Below are 23590 nucleotides of genomic sequence, written 5' to 3'. Positions count from 1 at the left end.
CTACATAGCCCGGTGCGGGTTATTCCACCTCCCCGCACTGGTCGGGCGACGGGGAGCATACAACCAGGTAAGGTTGGGCAGGCTCAGTGCTCAAGGGAGCCAGTACGCCTGCACGGTCCGGTATATCCGGCGCCACCAGTGCCATCTGACCCATCCGTCTACCCAGCGCCATCTGAGCCATCCGTCTGCACAGCGCCATCTGAGCCATCCGTCTGTCCAGCGCGTCTGAGCCATCCGTCTGTCCCGAGCCATTAGAGCCGCCCGTCTGTCCCGAGCCGTCAGAGCCGTTCGTCAGTCAGGAGACGCTAGAGCCATTCGTCAGTCAGGATCTGCCAGAGCCGCCAACCAGACAGGATCTGCCAGAGCCGCCAACCAGACAGTATCTGCCAGAGCCGCCAACCAGACAGTATCTGCCAGAGCCGCCAACCAGACAGGATCTGCCAGAGCCGCCAACCAGACAGGATCTGCCAGAGCCGCCAACCAGACAGGATCTGCCAGAGCCGCCAACCAGACAGGATCTGCCAGAGCCGCCAACCAGACAGGATCTGCCAGAGCCGCCAGTCAGCCAGGATCTGCCAGAGCCGCCAGTCAGCCAGGATCTGCCAGAGCCGCCAGTCAGCCAGGATCTGCCAGAGCCGCCAGTCAGCCAGGATCTGCCAGAGCCGTCAGCGAGCCATGAGCAGCCAGAGCCATCAGCGAGCCATGAGCAGCCAGAGCCGTCAGCCAGTCCGGAGCTGCCCCTCAGTCCGGAGCTGCCGCCTTTCAGTCCGGAGCTGCCCCTCAGTCCGGAGCTGCCGTCCTTCAGTCCGGAGCTGCCCCTCAGTCCGGAGCTGCCGTCCTTCAGTCCGGAGCTGCCGTCCTTCAGTCCGGAGCTGCCCTCCTTCAGTCCGGAGCTGCCGTCCTTCAGTCCGGAGCTGCCGTCCTTCAGTCCGGAGCTGCCGTCCTTCAGTCCGGAGCTGCCCCTTATCCCGGTGCTGCCCCTTATCCCGGTGCTGCCCCTTGTCCCGGTGCTGCCCCTTGTCCTGGTGCTGCCCCTTGTCCCGCTGATGCCTCTTATTTTAGGTGGGTGTATTTGGAGGGTGGTCATTGGGAGGGGGCTACAAAAGTGGGAATTGACTATGGTGGGGTGGGTACCACGCCCTGAGCCTGAGCCGCCACCGTGGACAGATGCCCACCCAGACCCTCCCCTAGACTTTATGCTGGTGCGTCCGGAGTTCGCACCTTGAGGGGGGGGTTATGTCACGTTCCTGACCTGTTTTCTGTTGTTTTGTATGTGTTTAGTCGGTCAGGGCGTGAGTTAGGGTGGGCATTCTATGTTATGTGTATCTATGTTGGTTAATGGGTTACCTGATATGGTTCTCAATTAGAGGCAGGTGGTTTACGTTTCCTCTGATTGAGAACCATATTAAGGTAGGTTGTTTCACATTGTTTGTTGTGGGTGGTTGTTTCCGGTGTTTGTATGTTTGTTACCACACGGGACTGTATCGTTCGTTCGTTTGTTTGTAGTCTGTACCTGTTCGTGCGTTCTTCATTGTATGTAAGTTCTCAAGTCCAGGTCTGTCTACGTCGTTTGTTGTTTTGTAGTTTGTTTAAGAGTTTTCGTCTTCGTCTGTTTTGGAAATAAATTTCATTATGTCAAACTACCACGCTGCATATTGGTCATCTGATCCTTCTCGCCTCTCCTCGTCTGAGGAGGAGGACGAAGTAGACGTTCGTTACACTGTGTTATGGTTAGCGTAGCTAGCTAGTCAGAATCTACATGCAATTATTTTTGGTGTATTGCAGTTTTTTGGTGACAATGACATTATAATATATTTTCAACCCAAAAGTAATGTGAAATGTACTTATAACTTATGATATAAGCAATATATTTAGACTAAGCTTTCTTCTGGGCTTGATAGCCAGCTAGCTAAGTGGCTGACTAAGCTGAGCATTGCTTCATAGGTGACAAAATGCACGCTGGGAATTGTAGTATGCTGTAGACGAGGGCAGTACAGAAGCTTCAAAATTACAAAAACTAGGAATATGCAGTATGACTAACAAAAATTATAAAACATCAAAATGTGCATTAAATAGTAATGCATATACAGTATACTAACAGCATAATAACTGGTTATAAAGTGGCAGAATTGTCCTTCACAGTTATGCCTATTTCCGTAAGTTCAGAGGTCACATTGACCCCTTCTGAGGCTCCTGGGCTGAGGGGCCCTCAACCTCTCTTTACAATGAGCCCGACTTCTCTGACAATGGATCATCAGGGCTGCTTTTAGAACCAATGTCCAATCCACTTCATGGGTTTTTATAATAGTCAGAAGACACAGATGGACATGCTGTACATGAGATACTGACTATCTTGGTACGAGTGTACAGTGTATCTGTTAGTGCAATTCTGATAGAAGAAATGCTGGTTAGGCCTCCCTATGATGTGTGGTTCTTTCTCAGTATGGCCTGGCCGTTCTATGCAAGTACAGTACCTGATAATCATTGGGGTTTAAAGTGTGTGTGTGTGGTCCTCGCCCACTCATCATCACCCGCACCACAGCACAGAACACTGAGTACAGGAAAGCGTTCGCTCGTTCAGAGAGGAGAGGGGGAGGGTTGGATTAATAATGCATGCCCTCGCTCTCTTTTTTTCCTCCCTCACTCTCTCCCTCTGCCCGCTCGTGCTCTCTTCATCTCTACCCCCCCCCCCCCCCCCCCCCCAGTTATAAAAAGGCTTGCTGCACGCAGGTCAATGAGACATGCCTGATTTTGATCAATAACAAGCCATGTTTTCGTTAATGCTGGCTTCCCACACCCATACTGCAGCTCTCTCGCTCTGCTGTTATCTACTGGACCATCTACAGCAAGCAGGAGTCATATATATATATATATATAGCTGCACATTCAGTGCTTTTCATGCCAGCCATGCATTCTTCCCAAACAAGTTGAGCTATGCATTTACACTATGCATGCTGGTCCATTACCATATATCACATCGATTGCACAGCAGCGACAAAGGAGATCCACGGTAAAGATTAACACTAAATCTCTGCATTGCGTGCACTAGCGACTAGCTCAATGCTCACACACACAGTCTTGTTTAACTAACCCTGCGGGGACACAATTTATAACCATTCTAAATTCTATTTTCCCTATCCCTAACCCTAACCCTAACCCAAACTTCAAAACCATTCCTTAACCCTAAACCTAACTCTAACTCTAACCCTAAAACTAACCATAACTCCTGTTGTGTCTGGACTATCATTAAATGTGAAGACTTTATATTATCAAATCATTAAACTAATGATAATAACAAATGATTAAACTAATCATGTATACATTAACTAGGAAGTCGGGGAACCACGGGAAAATGTTTAGCATTAGAGTTATAATTTCCCGAAATATAATTCTTCAGATATTTTAATATCTTATCAATTAGTCTTCCATTAATGATTATTAATTGCCTCATCAGTTCTCATTACTGAAAGTCGCAAACCCTTGGATATCTGCACGAACCCTAGTTAAAATCATGAATCAAAGATGTACAAATTGGCTTAATTATTTATTTACTAACTAACTAACTAAATAATCACACATAATTACATAACAAACAAACAGTATATATTGGTTACTAACAATGATAGAAAAGACACTAGTGGGCTAAGCCGATATGCCGGCTTGGTAGACAAAGGAAAGGGGTGGGGACTGAGAAAGAGTGGGAAAAACAAGATCGATTCACTACACACAGTGGATAATTATAATAATTGAAATGCTAATCCTTTGCACATGAACGGCCGCTCATTCCAGAATAATTGCAATGTATATATTTACGCCCGTATGCCGTTGTTGTCTCTCCGTTGAAAACACTCAATCGTCCTGTAGAGTTCATCAGAGTCTCTGGTTAACTTTCTCAGAAGTCACAATGTCTTTCGTGGTTGTAGGTGGTTAGGTGGTTAGAATACCATTTGGAATTGTTATCATAGAATAGATGCTTCGGCGGTTGTCTGTATTCTCGTTCTAGACTTCTAGCTGCAGACTAGTAATTATACGTCTAAGATTTGCTCTTATTCTGTAGTGATCGATAGTCTCAGAGTTTAACCGTTTTCAGCCGTGTAGCCAAAACTACAGCTCTGTGGCTCTGTGGTCTCTGTGGCCTATAGAATTGTAGCCATTCCAACGTGGGGACTCCTGTCCCGGCATTCTCTGACTTGTCCTTTGGTAGAGTTGTAGTTTAAACCATTTCACACACCAACGTCACCCGGCATGTTTTGGTCTGGTGTGAAATTAGTCAGGAGTGGGTTTTATACACTTCAGAGAAAAGGGTGGTCCATGATGCCGACTCTATGTCTATGCTCACGTGGGTGTGGTTACTGACTTGGTATGAAAACCCATATTTTCTCATTTAGAAGGTTTACATCTTTTCACAAATAGTTTCATGTTTATTCACATACGTTTCACAATATTTAGATGTAAACCTGACAGCTGGGAAATGTATCATTTAAGAGATACAGTTGTGTGTTTCCCGTCCTTCATGAGATCACCAAATGAAACGCACTCGTCATGACTGTCCCTTAAGTGTCCATGGACCACTCCCACATTCTCAAAAAGTAGAAATATTGTTTAATTCCCCCATTTTGGTGATTAGGAGTTTTGAACTAAGAGAAGCTCTTTGTTCTGGTAGACTCTCCCTCAATACTGCATGGCAGTTTCTACCAGGTATTTATGACCTGTAGTAAAGTCATAAAACTGTGGAGAGTGAGAGAGGGGGGGCCTATGATCCTCCCCCCAGGGCAAGTCATGACACTCCTAAACCTAATTCTAACACAAATTATACCCCCTAGAAAATAACATTTGACCTTGTGGGACTAACAAAATGTTCCCAGTTGATCACATTTTTGTTTGTTTACTATTCTTGTGGGGTCACACGCACACTGATTGGTCACTCCTCTGGTTTGCTGTTTGGCCAGGGCTCACCCTCCTCAACCTATATTTCCCGGAGTGCAATGTGATCCGAGAGGAAAAGAGCGGGATAAGAGAGGAGAGGAATGCTTGTTCATTATTCATCAGCCTTCTAAAGGCACCCTCTGAGTAAGCAAGTCCTTCAGCGGAGAGGGAGAGGAGAGAGGGCGCAAGGGCTTTTAACCCTACTTAATGTCCTTCCAACACTTGCTTTCTCTCCACTACCAAGGTCTCACTGAAGTGACAGACAGACAAATCAAGCAGAGTGCACCTGTCTTGTTGTATTTCGCTTACTGCCACCTGGGTCCTTTTAAGTCCTTGGTCAGCTTTATTTCACAGGCGTTACCATTGCTTGGAATTTTATTTTATACTCTTATTTATACTCTAGTCTTGACTCTCTGACATTCTCATGGGCTTTATGTCTTGTGCAGGCTCTTACGTGCTTGCACACACATACACATGCATCACTTGCTCGCTCACTCACACACTTACTGAGTCACACACACTCACTCAAATTAATTTACATGCTACAGGAGCATTTAGGTGCAGCAGTGCTACCAGGGATGTGTGTGTGTGTTTGTGCACATTTGCGTGCGCATGCTCGTGTGCTTGTGAGAACAGTGTGTGCTCGCTTGGCGGTGTGTCAGGGGAGGGAAGGGACCAGAAGCGTAATCACACTCTCTAACAGCCATTGCGAATTCTGGGGGAATTGTTGGCAGCCACTGAAATGCTTACCGTCAACTTGTCATTTTTATAGCATCCTGGGGCTGAACACTCTGTAATATGCACACATAGCTGGGCTTGAAAACCTGGAGTTAGCAGTAGCCTCTCTCCTCACACACACGCTAAACATAGTACCATTGTGACACACACCATTAGTATGTATGATTTACCCCGTGAGTACTGTTACTCACTCACTTCACCCCCATTGCCTTAGCCGTGAGTACTGTCACTCACTCACTTCACCCCTATTGCCTTAGCCGTGAGTACTGTCACTCACTCACTTCACCCCTATTGCCTTAGCCGTGAGTACTGTCACTCACCCACTTCACCCCTATTGCCTTTAGCCAGTTGTGTGTGAATGGTGTAGGAATGAATTGGCTGGCGCTTCAATATGATGGTTTTGTAACGGGGTGTAAAGTAAAGAGAAATAGAAAGCTTTCTCAGGCAGACAGGCGGCCTAATGGACTCTCAGACGCTGTCGTGACTTGAAAACTTGGCTGCAGGTGAGCAGCGGAACTCACGGTTGACTGGTTACTCATTCCAGATGTTGCTTTGTAAAAATGGCCCACTCTTGTTGTTCGCCTCCACAGCTTCCAGTGAACTGAATTGAGGTCAGTTGAAAGCATGGTTGACTCCCAGGACAAACCTTGGTGTCCCTGATCCTAGGTCAGGTCATAACAAGGAGAGGAGTGGTGTTATATCCTCGGTCCATAGGTCATCAGCTCAATTATCATTTATTTTGCCACTCTCTGTGCTTACAATGCTTCCATGTCTCTCATGCTGGAAATGTTGTTTTCTTTCCTTAACTAGCACGCCTTTCATATTATGATAGAGGTAAGAGAAGTCTCTCTCATTCAGCAATTGGGTACAATCTGTTCACTGAAGACTGTTTATTGGTTGGATTTGTTTTTGCATCTCTTATGAATATGATTTATCATATCCCTCAAGCCTGAGCCTGCCACCTCCTCAAATACACTATTCATTTCTATTTCAGTTGTAACGGTGCACTGTATTTTACTTTTGTGATGCTCCTTAATGGTGTTTTATAGTGCACGGATACATGTTAAATCCACTGTCCTGCTTGGGATTCTGCAGCAGAGTCTAAGTGCATGGACCGATGCCTCAGTGGTTGGAACGCAAGAGACCGAGCATGCTATGAATGCAGCCAAAGAACGTGATGGTGAAATGATCGATATGGTGGCTTATATCAATGTGGGGTGGAAGGGAGGGGTGGAAGAATGGTGGCTAAGAACACAGACAAAGTTATAGGCTTCTTAAATATAAAATAACCAAATAACCATTTTGAACAGAAGCAAACCACCACCTGCTGGTTTACTTTATAACTAAGTCAGTACAAGGATAACCATTCTCAATATCTTGTAAACAACAGTATTGATTCGCCTGTTGAAGACAAAAGAATGACTCATAAAGATGATAAATGTTAGGCCTCTCCGCCCTGTCCTAGCCTACAGGGACAACTGGACCATAAAATTGCATTGTTTTCATTTTTAGCAGTGCCTGTGCAATGATTGACACTTGAGAGAATGGAAACGTAAACATGACCTTGAACATTGTGAACGCAGCTGGAGGTGCAGGGTGTAGCTGGAGTTAGGCCTGAGCTGCATGATTTAGGCCAAGCCTATACATCCTGCCCTATATGTTTCCCTCTTTCACTTGGTGTCCTTCCTCCTTCCTGTTCCACCCTTTGCTGTCATTAATCAGTGTATTCTTTGTTCCCTTCCCGTTGTGGCTGTACACATACAGTAGCAATGTGCATGCAGGCCATTATGTGTACACCCCATGGGGAAAGACAACCATTCTGTATAGATATAGAGGTTCACTACTTTCCTTGCTGTTCAACTCAACCATTAGAGGACAAATAACGAACACAATATTATTATATGACCTGCAGGCTGTAGATATTGTGGTCCTTCAGGTCTGTGAGTGAGTTAGGTAGCAGCAGAGATGTTCTGCTTTGATAAGAGGCCCAGAAACTCACCACCCAACACAGCCAGTTTACACGGGAAACAGACCATCGCTTCTGCTGACAAATGTTTTTTAGTTGATGGAAAAGGTCACCATAGGCCTATAGGTCCTGGGAAGAATCATTCACACACACAGCCATATGACCACCCCACCTACAACTCCGGACATAAACCCATAGGTTCAACATACAATAGTCTATAGACCTACAACATATTCTGTAGATACATAAAGGTCATGCTCAGTCAGTATTGCGACCAGAACACCCCTTTATCGGTCTGTCATCAACATCATAAGCCTGCCTTTGTAGTTCTCTTCCTTGATGGAATCAAGGTAAAGGTCTCTCTTTAGTACTGTCTGGAGCTATGAAGGATATGCCTATAAAACATGATCTATGGGTAGCACAGACCAGAGCTGTATAGACATGAAAGGCCCAGACTAGTCCACGTGAACTCCTAGTTCCAGATCAGGAACTGTAGTCCCATTACTTTAACTCAAACTAGAAAATCAACCCACCTCTGTTATCTTTCAAATGGGCTATTGACGCACCTGGACTGGTATATCCTTTTTACACTACTGAGCCAAACCGAGCTGGAAAGAACAATGTGAAAAGAAAATATCCTAGCCAGCACGGTACGGTTTGACCTGGCCCTTTAGTGTGAATCAGGTACTAGATTCCTTGCAGACCAGGACTGTGCATCCATGTTGAATAATTACGTGCTGCAGTAGTCAGTCAGTCAGAGTAGTCCGTCCCCTGCTACTCTACATTAAGTAGGTCAGGCCTCATCCAGTAGTCCAGAGAGGAGACAGAGGTTGGTGATTAAGTTTAACAAGCTCACCACTTCCCTAGCCCCCATAAGCCCCTTCTGTCAAAGCTTCATAGCGCCCAGCCCAGCAGCTGCTCTAAAGTTTCCCTTTTCTTTGACTTGAGGTTATGGCCCAACCATTGACCCTGCTACACTGCAGCCATTTTGTATCCTACTTCTTTAGTCACTGTACTATGCCGATATGCAAAGCGTTGCACTTGATCCTTGGCCTCTGTGTAATAAACAGTGAGGTTGATGTGTCTTTTTCTCTCCTCTCCTTTGTAGGACCCAGGGCCCATGCCCCCTTCCCCCATCCTGGGTCAGAAGCCATTGCAGTTGATTGAGATCAAAGCCAGGGGGCGCTTCGGCTGCGTTTGGAAGGCTCAGCTACTCAATGATTATGTGGCTGTCAAAATCTTCCCCATTCAGGTACAGTACTGTTAGCCACTAACTAACCACCTGCAGCAGAATGCAGGGCTAGGGGAGGGTGGCTTTCCCTGCTTCTTTGGGAGAGAGAGGAGAGCGTCGTCAGTCTTAAAATTCCAGGCCCTAACTAATCCTCCTGGGCTGACCAGCCCTTTAGCTTAGAGGCCAATCACTAAACCCACAGTGGCCTCGATTGACCACTAAGCACTAACTGACATAATGACAGAACATGCATACAGTAAGGTCCATAATTATTGATACCCTTTATAAAGATGAGCAAGAAAGACTATAAAATAAATAATTGAAATACTGAGCTATATTGTATGCTAAACATTTTTTTTTTTTTTTTTACATTATACTAATACAATTGCTCAGAGAAAGATTTTGTTTAACAGGTAATGCAAAGAAATAATTTTTTCAAATAATTTTTTTTTTCAAATGAGCTCTATTTTCATCATCCATAGCACCGGTTCCAATCCAAGTGCCAATTCCGTTTAGCAAACTCCAGGCGGTACTATGGTCAGATGACTTGAAAATAGAGTTCTTTGACCACACGCACCAGTGGTAGGTTTGGTGTCAAAAAACAGATGCATATGCAGAAAAGAACCTCATACCTACTGTAAAATATGGTGGTGGATCTTAGATGTTATGGGGCTACTTCCACTGGTCCAGGAGCCCTTGTTAAGGTCAACGGCATCATGAACTTTACCAAGTACCAACCAAAAACCTGGTTACCTCTGCCAGGAGACTGAAACTTGGCTGCAAGTGGATCTTCCACCAAGCCGATAACTCTAAGCACACATCAAAATCCACCAAAGGTTAATTAACCACAAAATCAACTTTTTGCAATGGCCAGCTCAGTCTCTGGACTTAAACCCCATTGAAACCCTGTGGTTTGAATTGAGTGCAGGCAAAGGATATCAAGGATCTTAAGATTCTGTATGGAGGAATGGTCTAAGATCACCCCAATGTGTTCTCCAATCTCATAAAACATTTTAGAAAAAGCCTCAGTGTCGTTATCCTCACAATGTGAGGGTGCTGGATAATTGAAAACAGTGGTGCCAATCATGTTGACCCATCTGTTTTTAGATAGATCGATCGTTTTTTTAAATTACTTTTTAAACAAAATCTCATTCTCTTAGCAATTGTATTTGTATAAAAGGATATCATTTTCAAAAATAATTGAGCATACAATATAGCTCACTATTTGAATTATTTATTTATACTGTCTTTTGGAAAGAAGTGGAGGGCACTGAACCAACTTGAGTCGAGGTGTACCTAAAAAATGCAATCATAATTGAAAAGGAAAAGTCGCAGCGCTCGCTCGTCTTTTTTGCTCATCTTTATCAAGGAGGCCAATCATTTTGGACCTGACTGTATATTATACTGTTTTAACCAGTTAAATAAATGTTTTTTTGGTGTCTTTTGACAATTTGTTTACCCTACCAAATACTTTGCAATCTAATAACGGGGGGAAATCCAATACTCACTAGTTGTTATACATTTGTCTTTGTAGTGAATCTGTGGCCCTGTTTGTCATCCTCAGGACAAGCAGTCATGGCACAATGAGTATGAAATCTACAACCTGAGCGGGATGAGGCATGAGAACCTTCTCCACTTCCTCGGAGCGGAGAAGAGGGGCACCAACATGGACATAGAGCTGTGGCTGATCACAGCCTACCACGAGAAGGTACAGCCCCCCCCCTGCTGGCCAAAGGACCACAGCACAAACACAAAGCATATTCAACCGAACTCATTCAACGTTCTCATGCTAGAATTGAACAATTATCCCAATAAACATGAAGAAGATAATGATGTTTCTTCCTAATTTTCAGAGAATACTAGAATGATTTTTATCTGTGTTGAATAAACATGCCCTCTAGTGGTTAGAAGTAGAACAATCAGCTGGCATTATGTCAGACTGTTGTGGCATGTTGAAGGTGAGGCACATTGCTGGGTGCTGTTATATAAACTGGCTGTATGCCTCCATTTCCAGGGCTCGTTGACAGACTATCTGAAGGCCAACGTGTTGTCATGGAACGAGCTGTGTCACATAGCCCAGACCATGTCCCGAGGCCTGGCTTACCTCCATGAAGACATTCCTGGTCTGAAGGATGGACACAAGCCTGCCATCGCCCACAGGTCAGCTCCCTGCTCTCCTATCTTCCCCAGTCACCTATCCTATCTATCCTCCATGTTTTTGTCTTCCAATAAACCTATTATATTATATTTTATTTTATCCACGTCCTTCCTCCACAAACAAAATATCTCTGCTTCCAGATATTATACAATATTATGATAAGTGATGGGTAGCTTTCCTCTCCCACGCTGTCTGTTGTCTCATTGGAGTGTTTCTGTTCTTCTGTGATCCACAGGGACATCAAGAGTAAGAATATCCTTCTGAAGTCCAACCTGACGGCCTGCATTGCTGACTTTGGCCTGGCCCTGAGGTTTGAGGCTGGGAAATCAGCTGGGGACACGCACGGACAGGTGAGTGATGAGATGTAGGTTGTGGAGAGACTGTCTGATAGGTTCCATGATGTCAAAATGACTGGATCATTCTACATCATAAAATGCGCTTGTCAATAGTTGAGCTTTGTATTGCCTGATGCCAAAATAGACACTGTATTCCACAATTGACTGTAAACTGTCCAAAACAAGCATGACCATTGATTTAGATTGATATCGAACAAATCAGTGTGTGTTTGTCTATCATTTCCAGGTGGGCACCCGGAGGTACATGGCCCCTGAGGTCCTGGAGGGGGCGATCAACTTCCAGCGGGACTCATTCCTGAGGATAGACATGTATGCTCTGGGACTGGTGCTGTGGGAGCTGGCCGCACGCTGCAAGGCTGCCGACGGTAAGAGCACACTCCCTTGAAGGACCATACATTAGGGGTGACCAATCCTTCTCCTGGAGAGCACGATTCTCTTCCAACCCTACTCTCAGGCGAGCTACCCTACCGCAGGATTTAGTTATAACTTTACTCGGCACCTTGATTAGCTGAATCAGGTGTGCAAGTGTAGGGCTGGAGCAGAAGCCTGTATACCCAGTAGCTCTCCAGGAGGATTGTCCTTTAATGCCATAGTACTACCATAGTCCTGGTCAAGGGCCACCACTGTCTAAGCAGGGGCCAGTCGGTTGTTATGGATTATGTCTGTCTGGTTCCATGGAGCAGTAGTGACCTGGCCTAGCCTGGGTAGTTGTGTCGGTGGTCAGCATGTGGAACACTCTGTGGTTATTACTGGAGGTCAACTCGGAGTTAGAGCTTGGTCAGAGCAACTCACCGGCTCGGAGGGAGACCTCCACTGGTCAAGGGCTGTTATAGACTGGGTGGTTCGAGCCCTGAATGCTGATTGGCTGACAGCCGTGGTATATCAGACCGTATACCATGGGTATGACAAAACATGTATTTTTACTGCTCGAATTACGTTGGTAACCAGTTTATAATAGCAATAAGGCACCTTGAGGATTTGTGGTGTATGGCCAATATACCATGGCTAAGGGCTGTATCCAGGCACTCTGCATTGCGTCGTGCAAGGGACGGCCCTTAGCCATGGTATATTAGCCATATACCACACCTCTTCGTGCCTTATTGCTTAATTAGACCACAGAAAGCATCAGCTCTTAATTCCTTATGAGAATCTCAGAGCACTGATTGAGTTGACCACTGATTTATGTTCTTTATTAGCTCAAAGAAACTATTGTTATATTGATTGCATTTTGTTTTGTGAATGGGTCACTGTGGTGTTGAGATGTGTGTGTAACATTGTGCTGTGTGTATGTTCAGGCCCTGTGGATGAGTACATGCTGCCGTTTGAGGAGGAGATTGGCCAGCACCCGTCCCTGGAGGACATGCAGGAGGTAGTGGTCCACAAAAAGCTGAGGCCCACGCTCAGGGAGTGCTGGCAGAAACACGCGGTGAGTAGATCATATACACCATGTATCTTAATCTATAATGTGACTGAAGGGGCAGTACAGTGACTACCACAAACTACCAAAACCCATCATCATGGAACAGTAAGGACATCGAGTACAGAGAAGCTCTGCTGAGCAGAAAAAATAGCACAAATACTGAACAGCTTTTGACATTAACATTACAATGGGCTATTATAGCTAAATATAGCTCCATGTTAATTTCCCTGTATAAGCCTTTCACTTCCTGCCATGGCCCAGGCCACTGCTTACCTCATCTGTTTATGTCTTGACTGCGGTTAGCTAAGACGGTTTGTCTGAATCCCTAATGTTTGCAGAGCATCCTAACTCGAGCCCAACGCGGACACTTATTGATCGGAGAATGATACTGTCTTTGTGGCCTGATTTCCCCCCCCCCCCCCCCCCCAGTCTAGAAGATAGCGGCCATTTCTGAAATGTCTGCTGAGTAGCCTCCTTCTCAAAGTTTCTGCACTATCAGTGTCTCCTATCGAATCTGTGGATCTGTAACAGTAGATTAGTTAAGCTAATGGCGTCTGGTCTCTCTGTCCACAATGCTGCCACACGGGCCTTGTTTGCTGTGTGTCATTGTGCCCTTGTGTCGCAGAGGGTAAACGTGTGTGTGCTAATGTGTGTGCTCTGTCCCTCCCAGGGTCTGACCATGCTGTGTGAGACAATCGAGGAGTGCTGGGACCATGAGGCAGAGGCACGCCTGTCGGCGGGGTGCGTGGAGGAGCGCGTGGTGCAGATGCAGCGCCTCAACAACGTCACTGCGCCCGAGGAGATTGTCACAGTTGTCACCATGGTGACCAACGTGGACTACCCCCCTAAAGAGTCCAGCCTATGACTAGGCGTATGAGTTAACACAGGACAGGAGAACAGACCCCACAGAGACTCACCTCCCTGAGCAGAGGGTCAAGACTCGTTCCACATCCGTCGCTGTGATTGTACACAAGGTGGCGGCAAAAATCACTCAGTGGACCTAGGTTCATGGAGAACTATCCAGGTCTGAATTGGTTCCTATTGCGTTTAGCTACATGTGTGCCTAAAGACTTCCTCACGCCTGGGTCATTTTAAAATGGGAGGGCGTGATGGGAAAACAAACTAGCAATCATCTAAATCCCTCACTGGACGCACCTTGACAATGGACAAAGTCATTTTAAAGTTGACCTTTTGGCTGATATTACACATTTTTTGTAAAAGAAAGGAAAACGTACTTCCTGGACTGACTTCAGTTTTTTCTCTAAGAAAAGGAGGAACAGGAGAGAAGAAGAATCCCGACACAAACACAGTTAATTTAATTTCAGTATAAAAAAGGGCAACTTGGTTTTTAAACACATTTGCTCTTTGTGTTTCTATGAATGACTATTGTAATGCCAATAAGAAACAGCTTCTGAATGTCTGTGTATCGCTGCTGTACATATATCAACAGAGAGAAAAAATTGCGTAATCAAGGTTATTTATCCGGACCTGCCTCACAGCATTTCTTTAAAAATAACCATCAACCTCTTGAGTCTCTTAACAAGGTATACCTCAGTTTCACATCCTACAAATGATGTTTTCCTTCGTAACACTAAAACCACTACAGGACATCGACATTCAGATGACATGTTTGGTATTGAAGCTTTTTCAAATTATGGAGTATGCCAACAAAAATGGCCATTCACAAATCAGTGTTTTTGCCTTGTTAAGTCCTTTGTTTGTGTATTTTATATGTTGCCCCAGCTATTCAAATGTGACTGTGAGCGTTGTTGTTTTACCAACATTTTTAGACCGTTTAAACATGTTGAGAAGAAAATCCCTGAAAATATGAATACATTAGAGAAAAAATATTTTAAAAGCATTTCCCTTATTAGATTTGCAGTGTCTACAAAATATTTAAAAACGCATGTTTTCCCCCCCTTTTTTCTATGTAAAAGTGTGTGACACTGGTGTCAGGTGTTCGAAACCCCCTATTGATTTTAAAATGAAACGTCTACAATCCGCTGTAACGGTATTGCTCTTTCTCCCTGCCCTGGTTGTAGTATTTTCTGTTTGTAGTCTGCTATTTCCATCATATTTCAATACGTCTCAGGAAGCACACATTACTCTATGACCCCATCCTCTCTGCTTTTAGGCGCTGACTGATTCTCGTGCCATTATTTTGGAGACAACTTAATCAAGGGGTGCATACATGAGGTCTTTACAGCTGGTGTGGTTTTCAGGTAGATGTCCATATAGAGGGGTTATTCAGATCATGTCAGGTGTTCTACATTACTAAAGTAGCCATCATGATCAAATCTATATGTGTTCCCCTTCAATCTTGTATTCCCCATCACTAACACCATGTCCACCACTTTGGCTCTGTGCTCCTTAGACAAGACATAAAAAGATTCAAATGGCCAATTGCAGCTTTCAGATTCTAACCCGGAATATGTTCTGTTAGTAGTCCTATTGTACTCAAACATTGGTGACTCAATTATATGCTTCTCTCCATCAGACATATTTTGTTATAGCCTACCACATAACATTCAGGGATATAGTAACACTACGCTTTTACTCAGTTAACTGTATGCAATCAAAGTTGGGGCTGACAGTGGCTTCTTGCCATGGCACCAACTTTCAATCTCTATGTAGCGTTTGTTTTTTAATCAATGAAATCAGCTGTTTTTGTTTATTCTCTGACTATAAACCCGCACATCCTCTCTGGCAATAACTGTATGCCATCTCAATAGTACAATGATATGTAAGTTATGGATTTAAAGTAGTCATTGCATCTGTAGGACTAAGCCTGTAGCTCGGAGGGTTTATTATTCTCTCACTCACTGACATCTATGCTACTCTTGCTATTCCTCTCTAACCTGAGCCACTGATTCAGGAGTGTAGATATGGGGAGCCAACAACAGAGCAATCTTCAAAAGCAGGGGAGACAGATTTGCAACTGCTGCCATTTTGGTATATACTTACTGTATTATCTGTAGCACTGATGCCAAGGAGGAAAGTCAAATCCAATCTTTATGTTTCCATATTTTCCATACTTTTTAAAAACACTGCTGCTGTGCAAATGCTCCATCTCACTAAACAGATGCTCTCCCTCTGGCCTCAGAAGGTTTCTAGGTTTATTTTATGTAAAACAATAGTACATTACTTGTTTCTATGACACCATTATGTTTCTAAGGAGGCACACATTACATTTAGCCTACATTACACCCCCTTAAAAGCCAAACCCCTCTGACATTAGTAGATGACTGGATGGAAAATGCACAGTGTGTACATATGAATGTTGTTTTAGATTGTGATTTTAGCATGATGTTGTTTTATATGGTCTCAAGGCAAAAAATGAATAAAAAATCCTTTCTATTGTTAATAATATTCTCCCAAAATATTTTTGTTGTTTATTTGATATGTAATTGTATTTTTAAAATGGTTTTATTAATTTATGTCAAGGCCCAGACAATGCTAACTTCTCTTTCAGAAGAAGTAGTATTGTTATTATATATCTTTATGCTAGTAAAGACTCCCTGGATTGGCTCATAATTTACCTCAGACAGACATCCTAGCTGTCACTCAACGTTCCCACAACATTGATCAGTGTTGAAGGCGAGTTGTATGGTGCAACCATAGACTTGTATAATTAACAATGTTGTGGGAATATGACCTGAGATTTGATCAGCTATGGCGTTTTTATTTTCTATGTTACGGTGACATTACTTTGTCATCACACAATAGAAATGGTGTCACTGTTAACTGAGGTTTGTGTTATCTGCCGATATTCTCACCATAAGCATAAATGGCCATCCTACAATCAAAATAAACATGCCATCTTTTCCTTTGTTTTGCAAGTATTTAACAAACAGTTTCAGGGCTTGGTTGGAAGTGATTGTTAAATATTGTACAGAATAAATTGTATGCTATTTCTCCCACTAAAATAAAGTATAGTGACTGCTCTGAACAATGTGTACTGTCTGTTTTTGAGGTTCTGAGTATGAAAACGCAGGTGCACTTACTCCCGAGTGGCACAGCTGTCTAAGGCACTGCATCTCAGTGCTAAAGGCATCACTACAGACCCTGGTTCGATTCCAGGCTGTATCACAACCGGCTGTGATTGGGAGTCCCATAGGGCGGCGCACAATTGGCCCAGCGTCGTCCGGGTTAGGTTTGACCGGGGTAGGCCGTCATTGTAAATAAGAATGTGTTCTTAATTGGCTTACCTAGTTAAACAAAGGTTAAATAAAAAAATATATATATACATTTTTTTGTTGTTGTAATATTCCTAGGTAGACAGGTTGCCTCCCACAATGTTAAAACTTCTTCAGGATCGGTGGGTCCCCTGTGGGACGGTTGAGCTAACGTAGGCTAATGCGATTAGCATGAGGTTGTAAGTAACAAGACAATTTCCCAGGACATAGACATATCTGATATTGGAAGAAAGCTTAAATTCTTGTTGTCTAATCTAACTGCACAGTCCAATTTACAGTAGCTATTACAGTGAAAGAATACCATGCTATTGTTTGAGGAGAGTGCAGTTTTGAACATGAGAAGTTTTTAATTTACAAATTAGTCACATTTGGGCAGTCTTGATACAAAATTTAGAACAGAAATGCAATGGGTCATTTGATCAGTCTAAAACGTTGTACATACACTGCTGCCATCTAGTGGCCAAAATCGAAATTGCACCTGGGCTGGAATAATACATTATGACCTTTCTCTTGCATTTCAAAGATGATGGTACAAAAAAAGACAATAATGTTTTTCTTTGTATTATCTTTTACCAGATCTAATGTGTTATATTCTCCTACATTCCTTTCACATTTCCACAAACTTCAGTGTTTCCTTTCAAATGGTACCAAGAATATGCATATCCTTGCTACAGGCAGTTAGATTTGGGTATGTCATTTTAGGCGAAAATTGGAAAAAAGGGGTGGATCCTTAAGAGTTAACAATGTTCCAGCCCGAGGTCTGGGATTTCGGAGACTACACTGTCCTGGGAGCATTGAAGAAGAGGCAGCAACATTCATCCAATGTTTACCCACCACCTGTGTAAACCCATTAATGTGCAGATGGCTGTGAATGAATGTTACAACTGTGCTGCTGATTTAGGATAGATTGTGAGAATAGGATGATTCGTGCAGTCCCTCATCTACCAAGCTGGCAGAATTTCTGATGCAGTGCTTAAGTACAGTATGAATGTGGTTTGGTAGATCTCAGCACCCTAGGGAGCTAGGGTCTGATCATCCATCTGATCACTAGATGGCAGCAAAGCCCATTGCATCTCAGATTCCCTTTGTCACACCTTGGGATGCATGAACATGAATTGAACATCCTGGGCCTGATACACTAAATATGTACGCACATTATAATTTACACTACCTATAGAAGCTACAATAAGGCCATTCATTGTGATAGAACGTTGTGGGGAAAATCTTTCAAACGAAATGCATTCAATGGATGCATTATGAACAGCTGTCTGGCAGTGGTGTACTATAAGTACAAAATAATCACAATTTATTCAATAATCAGAATATGCCTGCATTATGGAATGCATGCACCATAATACTTTCGAAGATACAAGAATGTTTCAACATGTCTCCTGCTAAATAACTACATTTAAACTTCAATGGCATATGGACGTCCCAAGGATCCCGGATAGCACAGACCCTTTTTCTAAACCTTACTTGCGTACCATTTACATTGTGTTGCATGGTGGGACACCTTTTTTCCAGGCTCCAGCTGCGGCGCATGCGCAATTTATCTCTCCCATATTTCTATTCCCAACAAGCTGGATAGAAATCGAGCAGTAGCACTTGTACGTGGGAGCGCTTTAATCTTGATTTTCAAAGGAATAGCTAACCTGAACCTAGACTTATTTCAACATTTCTCAACACATAATCCTTAAAAGCTAAATGTGGACTATTTAAATGCAGGGCATGGTATTTGGGATATGCTAAAACCTTATTTCTGACTCCTGCCTCTCAGCAACAGACCTCTGCCTGGTCTCTGGCTGTCTCAATTTTGGCCCTGGCTCGACTCGACTGACATTTCTGCAAAGGGCTTCGGTTCATGGTGATATTTTTACTAAATTCTCGGGTTGCTGGGTGTCGTTTTTGTCATCTGAAAAAGGTAACTAAGGTAAGAGTGTAAAATTAGTTTACAAATGTAAGATATATATTTTTGCAAACTCTATTGTAGCTGGTTAGCTAGCTAAATGGCTAGCTAAGTTAGCGACTAGTAGCACAACAAAGATGTGGAAAAAACATGTATTTTGTCATGCAGGGACTACTGTTGAAGTTGTAGCTATCTTCACTAAGCGTGTTCTTGGCTGTGAAATTGTTCGTGCTGTGTTTATGTTATGTCATCGTCAATAACAGGGTAGTAAGCGTAGCCACCAAGTAGCGAGCTCCTTAAAGTAAAGGCAGCTAGGTAACTAACGTTAGCTAGTAGTCCAAGATGTACTCTTAATACCGTTACTCCTTAAAAGGTCCAAGGACCTTGTTATTTTCAGAGGTAAACAGCCAAGTACTCCATCTAAACGTGTATCTATTCTCAATTGCGATATGATTTTAGAAACATAAAGCCCTTTACTTTCTTATCATATCAAAAATAATTTTACAAATGTAAAAAAGAATACACTTACTGTCACCAGTGGAGGCTGCTGGAACGGCGCATCAACACATGGAAACCATGTGTTTGATGTATTTGATTACAATATTCCTATCCAGTCATTACCACGAGCCCGTCCTCCCCAATTAAGGTGCCACCAACTTCCTGTGCTGGACACTGTTTCATCTGGCTTTATCACAGTTGCAGCCGATATTATTTTTCAGTGACGAAGTTTCTGGAGCATGCTAGATAGCAAGGTAATTAACACCGGTGGTCCCTTGGTCTTCAGTCTGTCTTCTGTAAAGTTCTGTAACATGGAGATAGGGCCGTGTGGGAACACTAACCCTATAAAAGGTGTGTATCAATTTTAACGTTTTTTATTTTATTTTATCGCTGATATGAACGATAAGGTCCTTATGCTATCAAAACCGTATCGGAAGCCATGTTCAGATGGAGCGTCTGGATTTAACAAAACTCACACACACTTATGCTGTATTGTACTGTGGTTTCAGAGGAGTGTGGCACAGTAATAATTTACCTGACTTTAATATAATTGTTTTTTTCCTAAATCCTAATCCTGGATAGTGATGACAATCTGTAACCGTTTGGTTTTTGTACTGTTTGATTTCTAAATTCTCAAATGTAAGCAGTTGCCCAATATCATGGTGGGCATGCGTGATGTTGGATGCGTTGGAATATAAAGTATGGAGAAGGATAAATTGTCAGCAGGATTATAGTAAAATCAGTTGGCAAAACTAATGTTTGCGTTTCAAATACTAAATGTTCAGTGAATGTGAATATATTTAGGTGGTTTAAATGATTAGCCTAACTTTGTAACTAACCTTGTAAAAGTTGACGGTGGCAATTTATTGCCAATCCATTATTCTGCTACTAGCTATGAGTGTGAGACATGTTTTCCATAATGTGCACGTTTTATGCATATACCTTCGAACAAAGAACACATCACATTTAGTGTTTCACCATTTATTGAGAACGTAGACATAGCAAACATGTATCAGGCAGTATTTTAAGTATCTAAGTATAGTGTAACCTACCAATCTGTGTATACTGAACAAAAATATAAACGCAACATGCAACAATTTCAAAAATGTGTCAATTGAAATAAATTCATAAGGCTAATCTATGGATGTCTATGGATGTCACATGACTGGGCAGGGGTGCAGCCATGGTTGGGCCTTGGAGGGCATAGTCCCACCCACTGGGGAGCCAGGCCCAGCTAATGAGAATAGCCCCCCCATCCCGCATGTGAAGAAGCCGGATGTGGAGATCCTGGGCTGGGTTGTGAGGCCGGTTGGACGTACTGCCAAACTAACATTCAATTCTCAGGCAACTGCTCTGGTAGACATTCCTGCATGCACTCTCCCTCAACATTTGAGACATCTGTGGTGTTGTGTGACAAAACTGCACATTTTAAAGTGGCCTTTTATTGTCCCCAGCACAAGGTGCACATGTGTAATGATCATGCTGTTTAATCAGCTTCTTGTTTTGCCACACCTGTCAGGTGAATGGATTATTTTGGCAGAGGAGAAATGATCACTAACAGTGACGTAAACAAATTTGTGCAAAATATTTGAGAGAAATAAGCTTTTGGTGCGTATGGAACATTTCAGGGATGTTTGATTTCAGCTCATGAAACTTGGGACCAACACTTTACATGTTGCATTTTATATCTTTGTTCAGTGTATAGGGTTCCACATTTTGGGAAATATTCAGAGGTGGGAATTAACGGGAATATATGGGAATTAACGGAAATTAATATTAATACCATTTAAATGTAGATGTCTTTTTGCATTGGATATATTTACCATATCATATGTGGATAGAAACATAAACCTTTTACCTTGTCATAAGTAGACATACACTACCGTTCAAAAGTTTGGGGTCACTTAGCCTTTTAAAATGATAAACTTGGATTAGCTAACACAACGTTCCATTGGAACACAGAAGTAATGGTTGCTGATAATGGGCCTCAGTATGCCTATGTAGATATATAATAAAAAATCTGCCGTTTCCAGCTACAATAGTCATTTACAACATTAACAATGTCCACACTGTTTTTCTGATCAATTTGATATTTTAAACGGACAAAAAAATGCCTTTTCTTTCAGAAACAAGGACATTTCTAGAAAACCCTTTTGCAATTATGTTAGCACAGCTGAAAACTTGTTGTGCTGTTTAACTTCTTACGGCTGAAATCCCGTTAACAGCCAGTGAAAGTGCAGGGCGCCAAATTCAAACAACAGAAATCTCATAATTAAAATTCCTCAAACATACAAGTATTATACACCATTTTAAAGAAACTTGTTGTTAATCCCACCACAGTGTCCTATTTCAAAAAGGCTTTACGACGAAAGCACACCATCTGATTATGTTAGGTCAGCGCCTAGTCACAGAAAAACATAGCCTTTTCCAGCCAAAGAGAGGAGTCGCATAAAGCAGAAATAGAGATTATTGGCGCGTTATGTTCAGTAATGTTTTGCCTCCAAAACATCCGGTGATTATGGCAAAAGCACACCATGAGATAATCTGAGTACAGCGCTCAGCCACCATACAGATACCCGCCATGTTGTAGAGTCAACAAATGTCAGAAATAGCATTATAAATATTCACTTACCTTTGATGATCTTCATCGGAATGCACTCCCAGGAATCCCAGTTCCACAATAAATGTTTGTTTTGTTCGATAAAGTCCATCATTTATGTCCAAATACCTCCTTTTCGTTCGCGCGTTTAGTCCAGTAATCCAAATGCACAACGCGCGAGCACTAAGTCCAGACGAAAAGTCAAAAAGGTTATATTACAGTTCGTAGAAACATGTCAAACGATGTATAGAATCAATCTTTAGGATGTTTTTATCATAAATCTTCAATAATGTTTCAACCGAACAATTCCTTTGTCTTTAGAAATGAAAAGGAACAGAGCTCGCTCTCACGGCCGTGCGCCTGACTTAGCTCATGGCATTCTGCCAGACCCCTTAGTCAAACAGCTCTTATTCTCTCCCCCTTCACAGTAGAAGCCTGAAACAAGGTTCTAAAGACTGTTGACATCTAGTGGAAGCCTTAGGAAGTGCAATCGGACCAGCATCCCGGAGTCGCCTCTTCACTGTTGACGTTGACACTGGTGTTTTACGGGTACCATTTAATGAAGCTGCCAGTTGAGGACTTGTGAGGCGTCTGTTTCTCAAACTAGACACTCTAATGTACTTGTCCTCTAGCTCAGTTGTGCACCGAGGCCTCCCACTCCTCTTTCTATTCTGGTTAGAGCCAGTTTGCGCTGTTCTGTGAAGGGAGTAATACACAGCGTTGTACAAGATCTTCACTTTCTTGGCAATTTCTCGCATGGAATAGCCTTCATTTCTCAGAACAAGAATAGTCTGAGTTTCAGAAGAAAGTGCTTTGTGTCTGGCCATTTTGAGCCTTGCATCTCCATCCCAAAGCCCTTGCTTGGAAGTGTACTTCGCCAGACTTCCAAGAACCTTGCCCTCATCCAGACCAAGGTGGCGAGACACAGTAGTGATGACACCATAGGGCTTGTTGATCTCTGCCCCAGACAGGATGCTCTTGCCAGTATACTTGGGGTCCAACATGTACGCTGCGGCGTGCATGGGCTTCAGGCAGAAGTCTTCACGCTTTTTGTTGTATTTCAGAACTCCTGTTTCCCCCTGCTTGGAGCAACAGTGAAGTGGGCAGAGCAGTATGTATTTCTCCTCCTACATCTGCAAGCAGACTCTGAACATCAGACAGGATGGCATTGTCTCCCTCAATCCGTGCAATGGCTACTGCTATAGGTTTCAGGCTGCTTACCACTCTTTCCCAAAATACATCATCCAGGAGGATCCTCTTGATGGGGCTGTCCATATCGGCAGACTGTGATATGGCCATTTCTTGGAGAGACTCCTTCCCCTCCAGGAGACTGTCAAACATGATGACAACACCACCCCTTTGGGTGTTGCTGGGCAGCTTCAATTTGGTGCTCTTATTCTTCTCACTTTGCTTGGTGAGGTAGATTGCTGCTATAACTTGATGACCCTTCGCATACCTAACCATTTCATTGGCTCTCTTGTAGTGTATCCATTGTTTTCAGTGCCATGATGTCCTTGAGGAGCAGATTCAATGCATGAGCAGCACAGCCAATGGGTGTGATATGAGGGTAGGACTCCTCCACTTCAGACCATGCAG

General features: G+C 43.2%; 2 protein-coding genes across 7 annotated transcripts in view; both read left to right on the top strand.

Moving 5' to 3' along the window:
- The window catches only part of LOC139546771 (activin receptor type-2A-like), a 47050-nt gene extending 30303 nt beyond the window's left edge, over positions 1 to 16747 (top strand). Inside the window, exons 5-12 of one of the 2 annotated variants that reach the window (XM_071355538.1) lie at positions 6475 to 6498; positions 8739 to 8882; positions 10426 to 10569; positions 10876 to 11021; positions 11255 to 11369; positions 11602 to 11740; positions 12671 to 12801; positions 13466 to 16747. In XM_071355538.1, the coding sequence (XP_071211639.1) occupies positions 6475 to 6498; positions 8739 to 8882; positions 10426 to 10569; positions 10876 to 11021; positions 11255 to 11369; positions 11602 to 11740; positions 12671 to 12801; positions 13466 to 13660 (1038 nt within the window). In that variant the 3' untranslated portion in view covers positions 13661 to 16747. The remainder of the gene's footprint in view (positions 1 to 6474; positions 6499 to 8738; positions 8883 to 10425; positions 10570 to 10875; positions 11022 to 11254; positions 11370 to 11601; positions 11741 to 12670; positions 12802 to 13465) is intronic. The other variant, XM_071355539.1, reaches the window with a different exon arrangement.
- A 1818-nt stretch (positions 16748 to 18565) lies between these two features.
- The window catches only part of LOC139546769 (methyl-CpG-binding domain protein 5-like), a 52798-nt gene continuing 47773 nt past the window's right edge, over positions 18566 to 23590 (top strand). For 4 of the 5 annotated variants that reach the window (XM_071355534.1, XM_071355535.1, XM_071355532.1 and 1 more), the window contains exon 1: positions 18566 to 18921. The gene's annotated coding sequence lies outside the window, so the exon portion shown is untranslated. The remainder of the gene's footprint in view (positions 18922 to 23590) is intronic. The other variant, XM_071355533.1, reaches the window with a different exon arrangement.

Source organism: Salvelinus alpinus, chromosome 20 (assembly GCF_045679555.1).
Source record: "Salvelinus alpinus chromosome 20, SLU_Salpinus.1, whole genome shotgun sequence".
In the NCBI taxonomy this organism is placed as follows: domain Eukaryota; kingdom Metazoa; phylum Chordata; class Actinopteri; order Salmoniformes; family Salmonidae; genus Salvelinus; species Salvelinus alpinus.
Note: the sequence above shows the minus strand (reverse complement) of the source record. Positions and strands in the feature narration are given on the sequence as shown.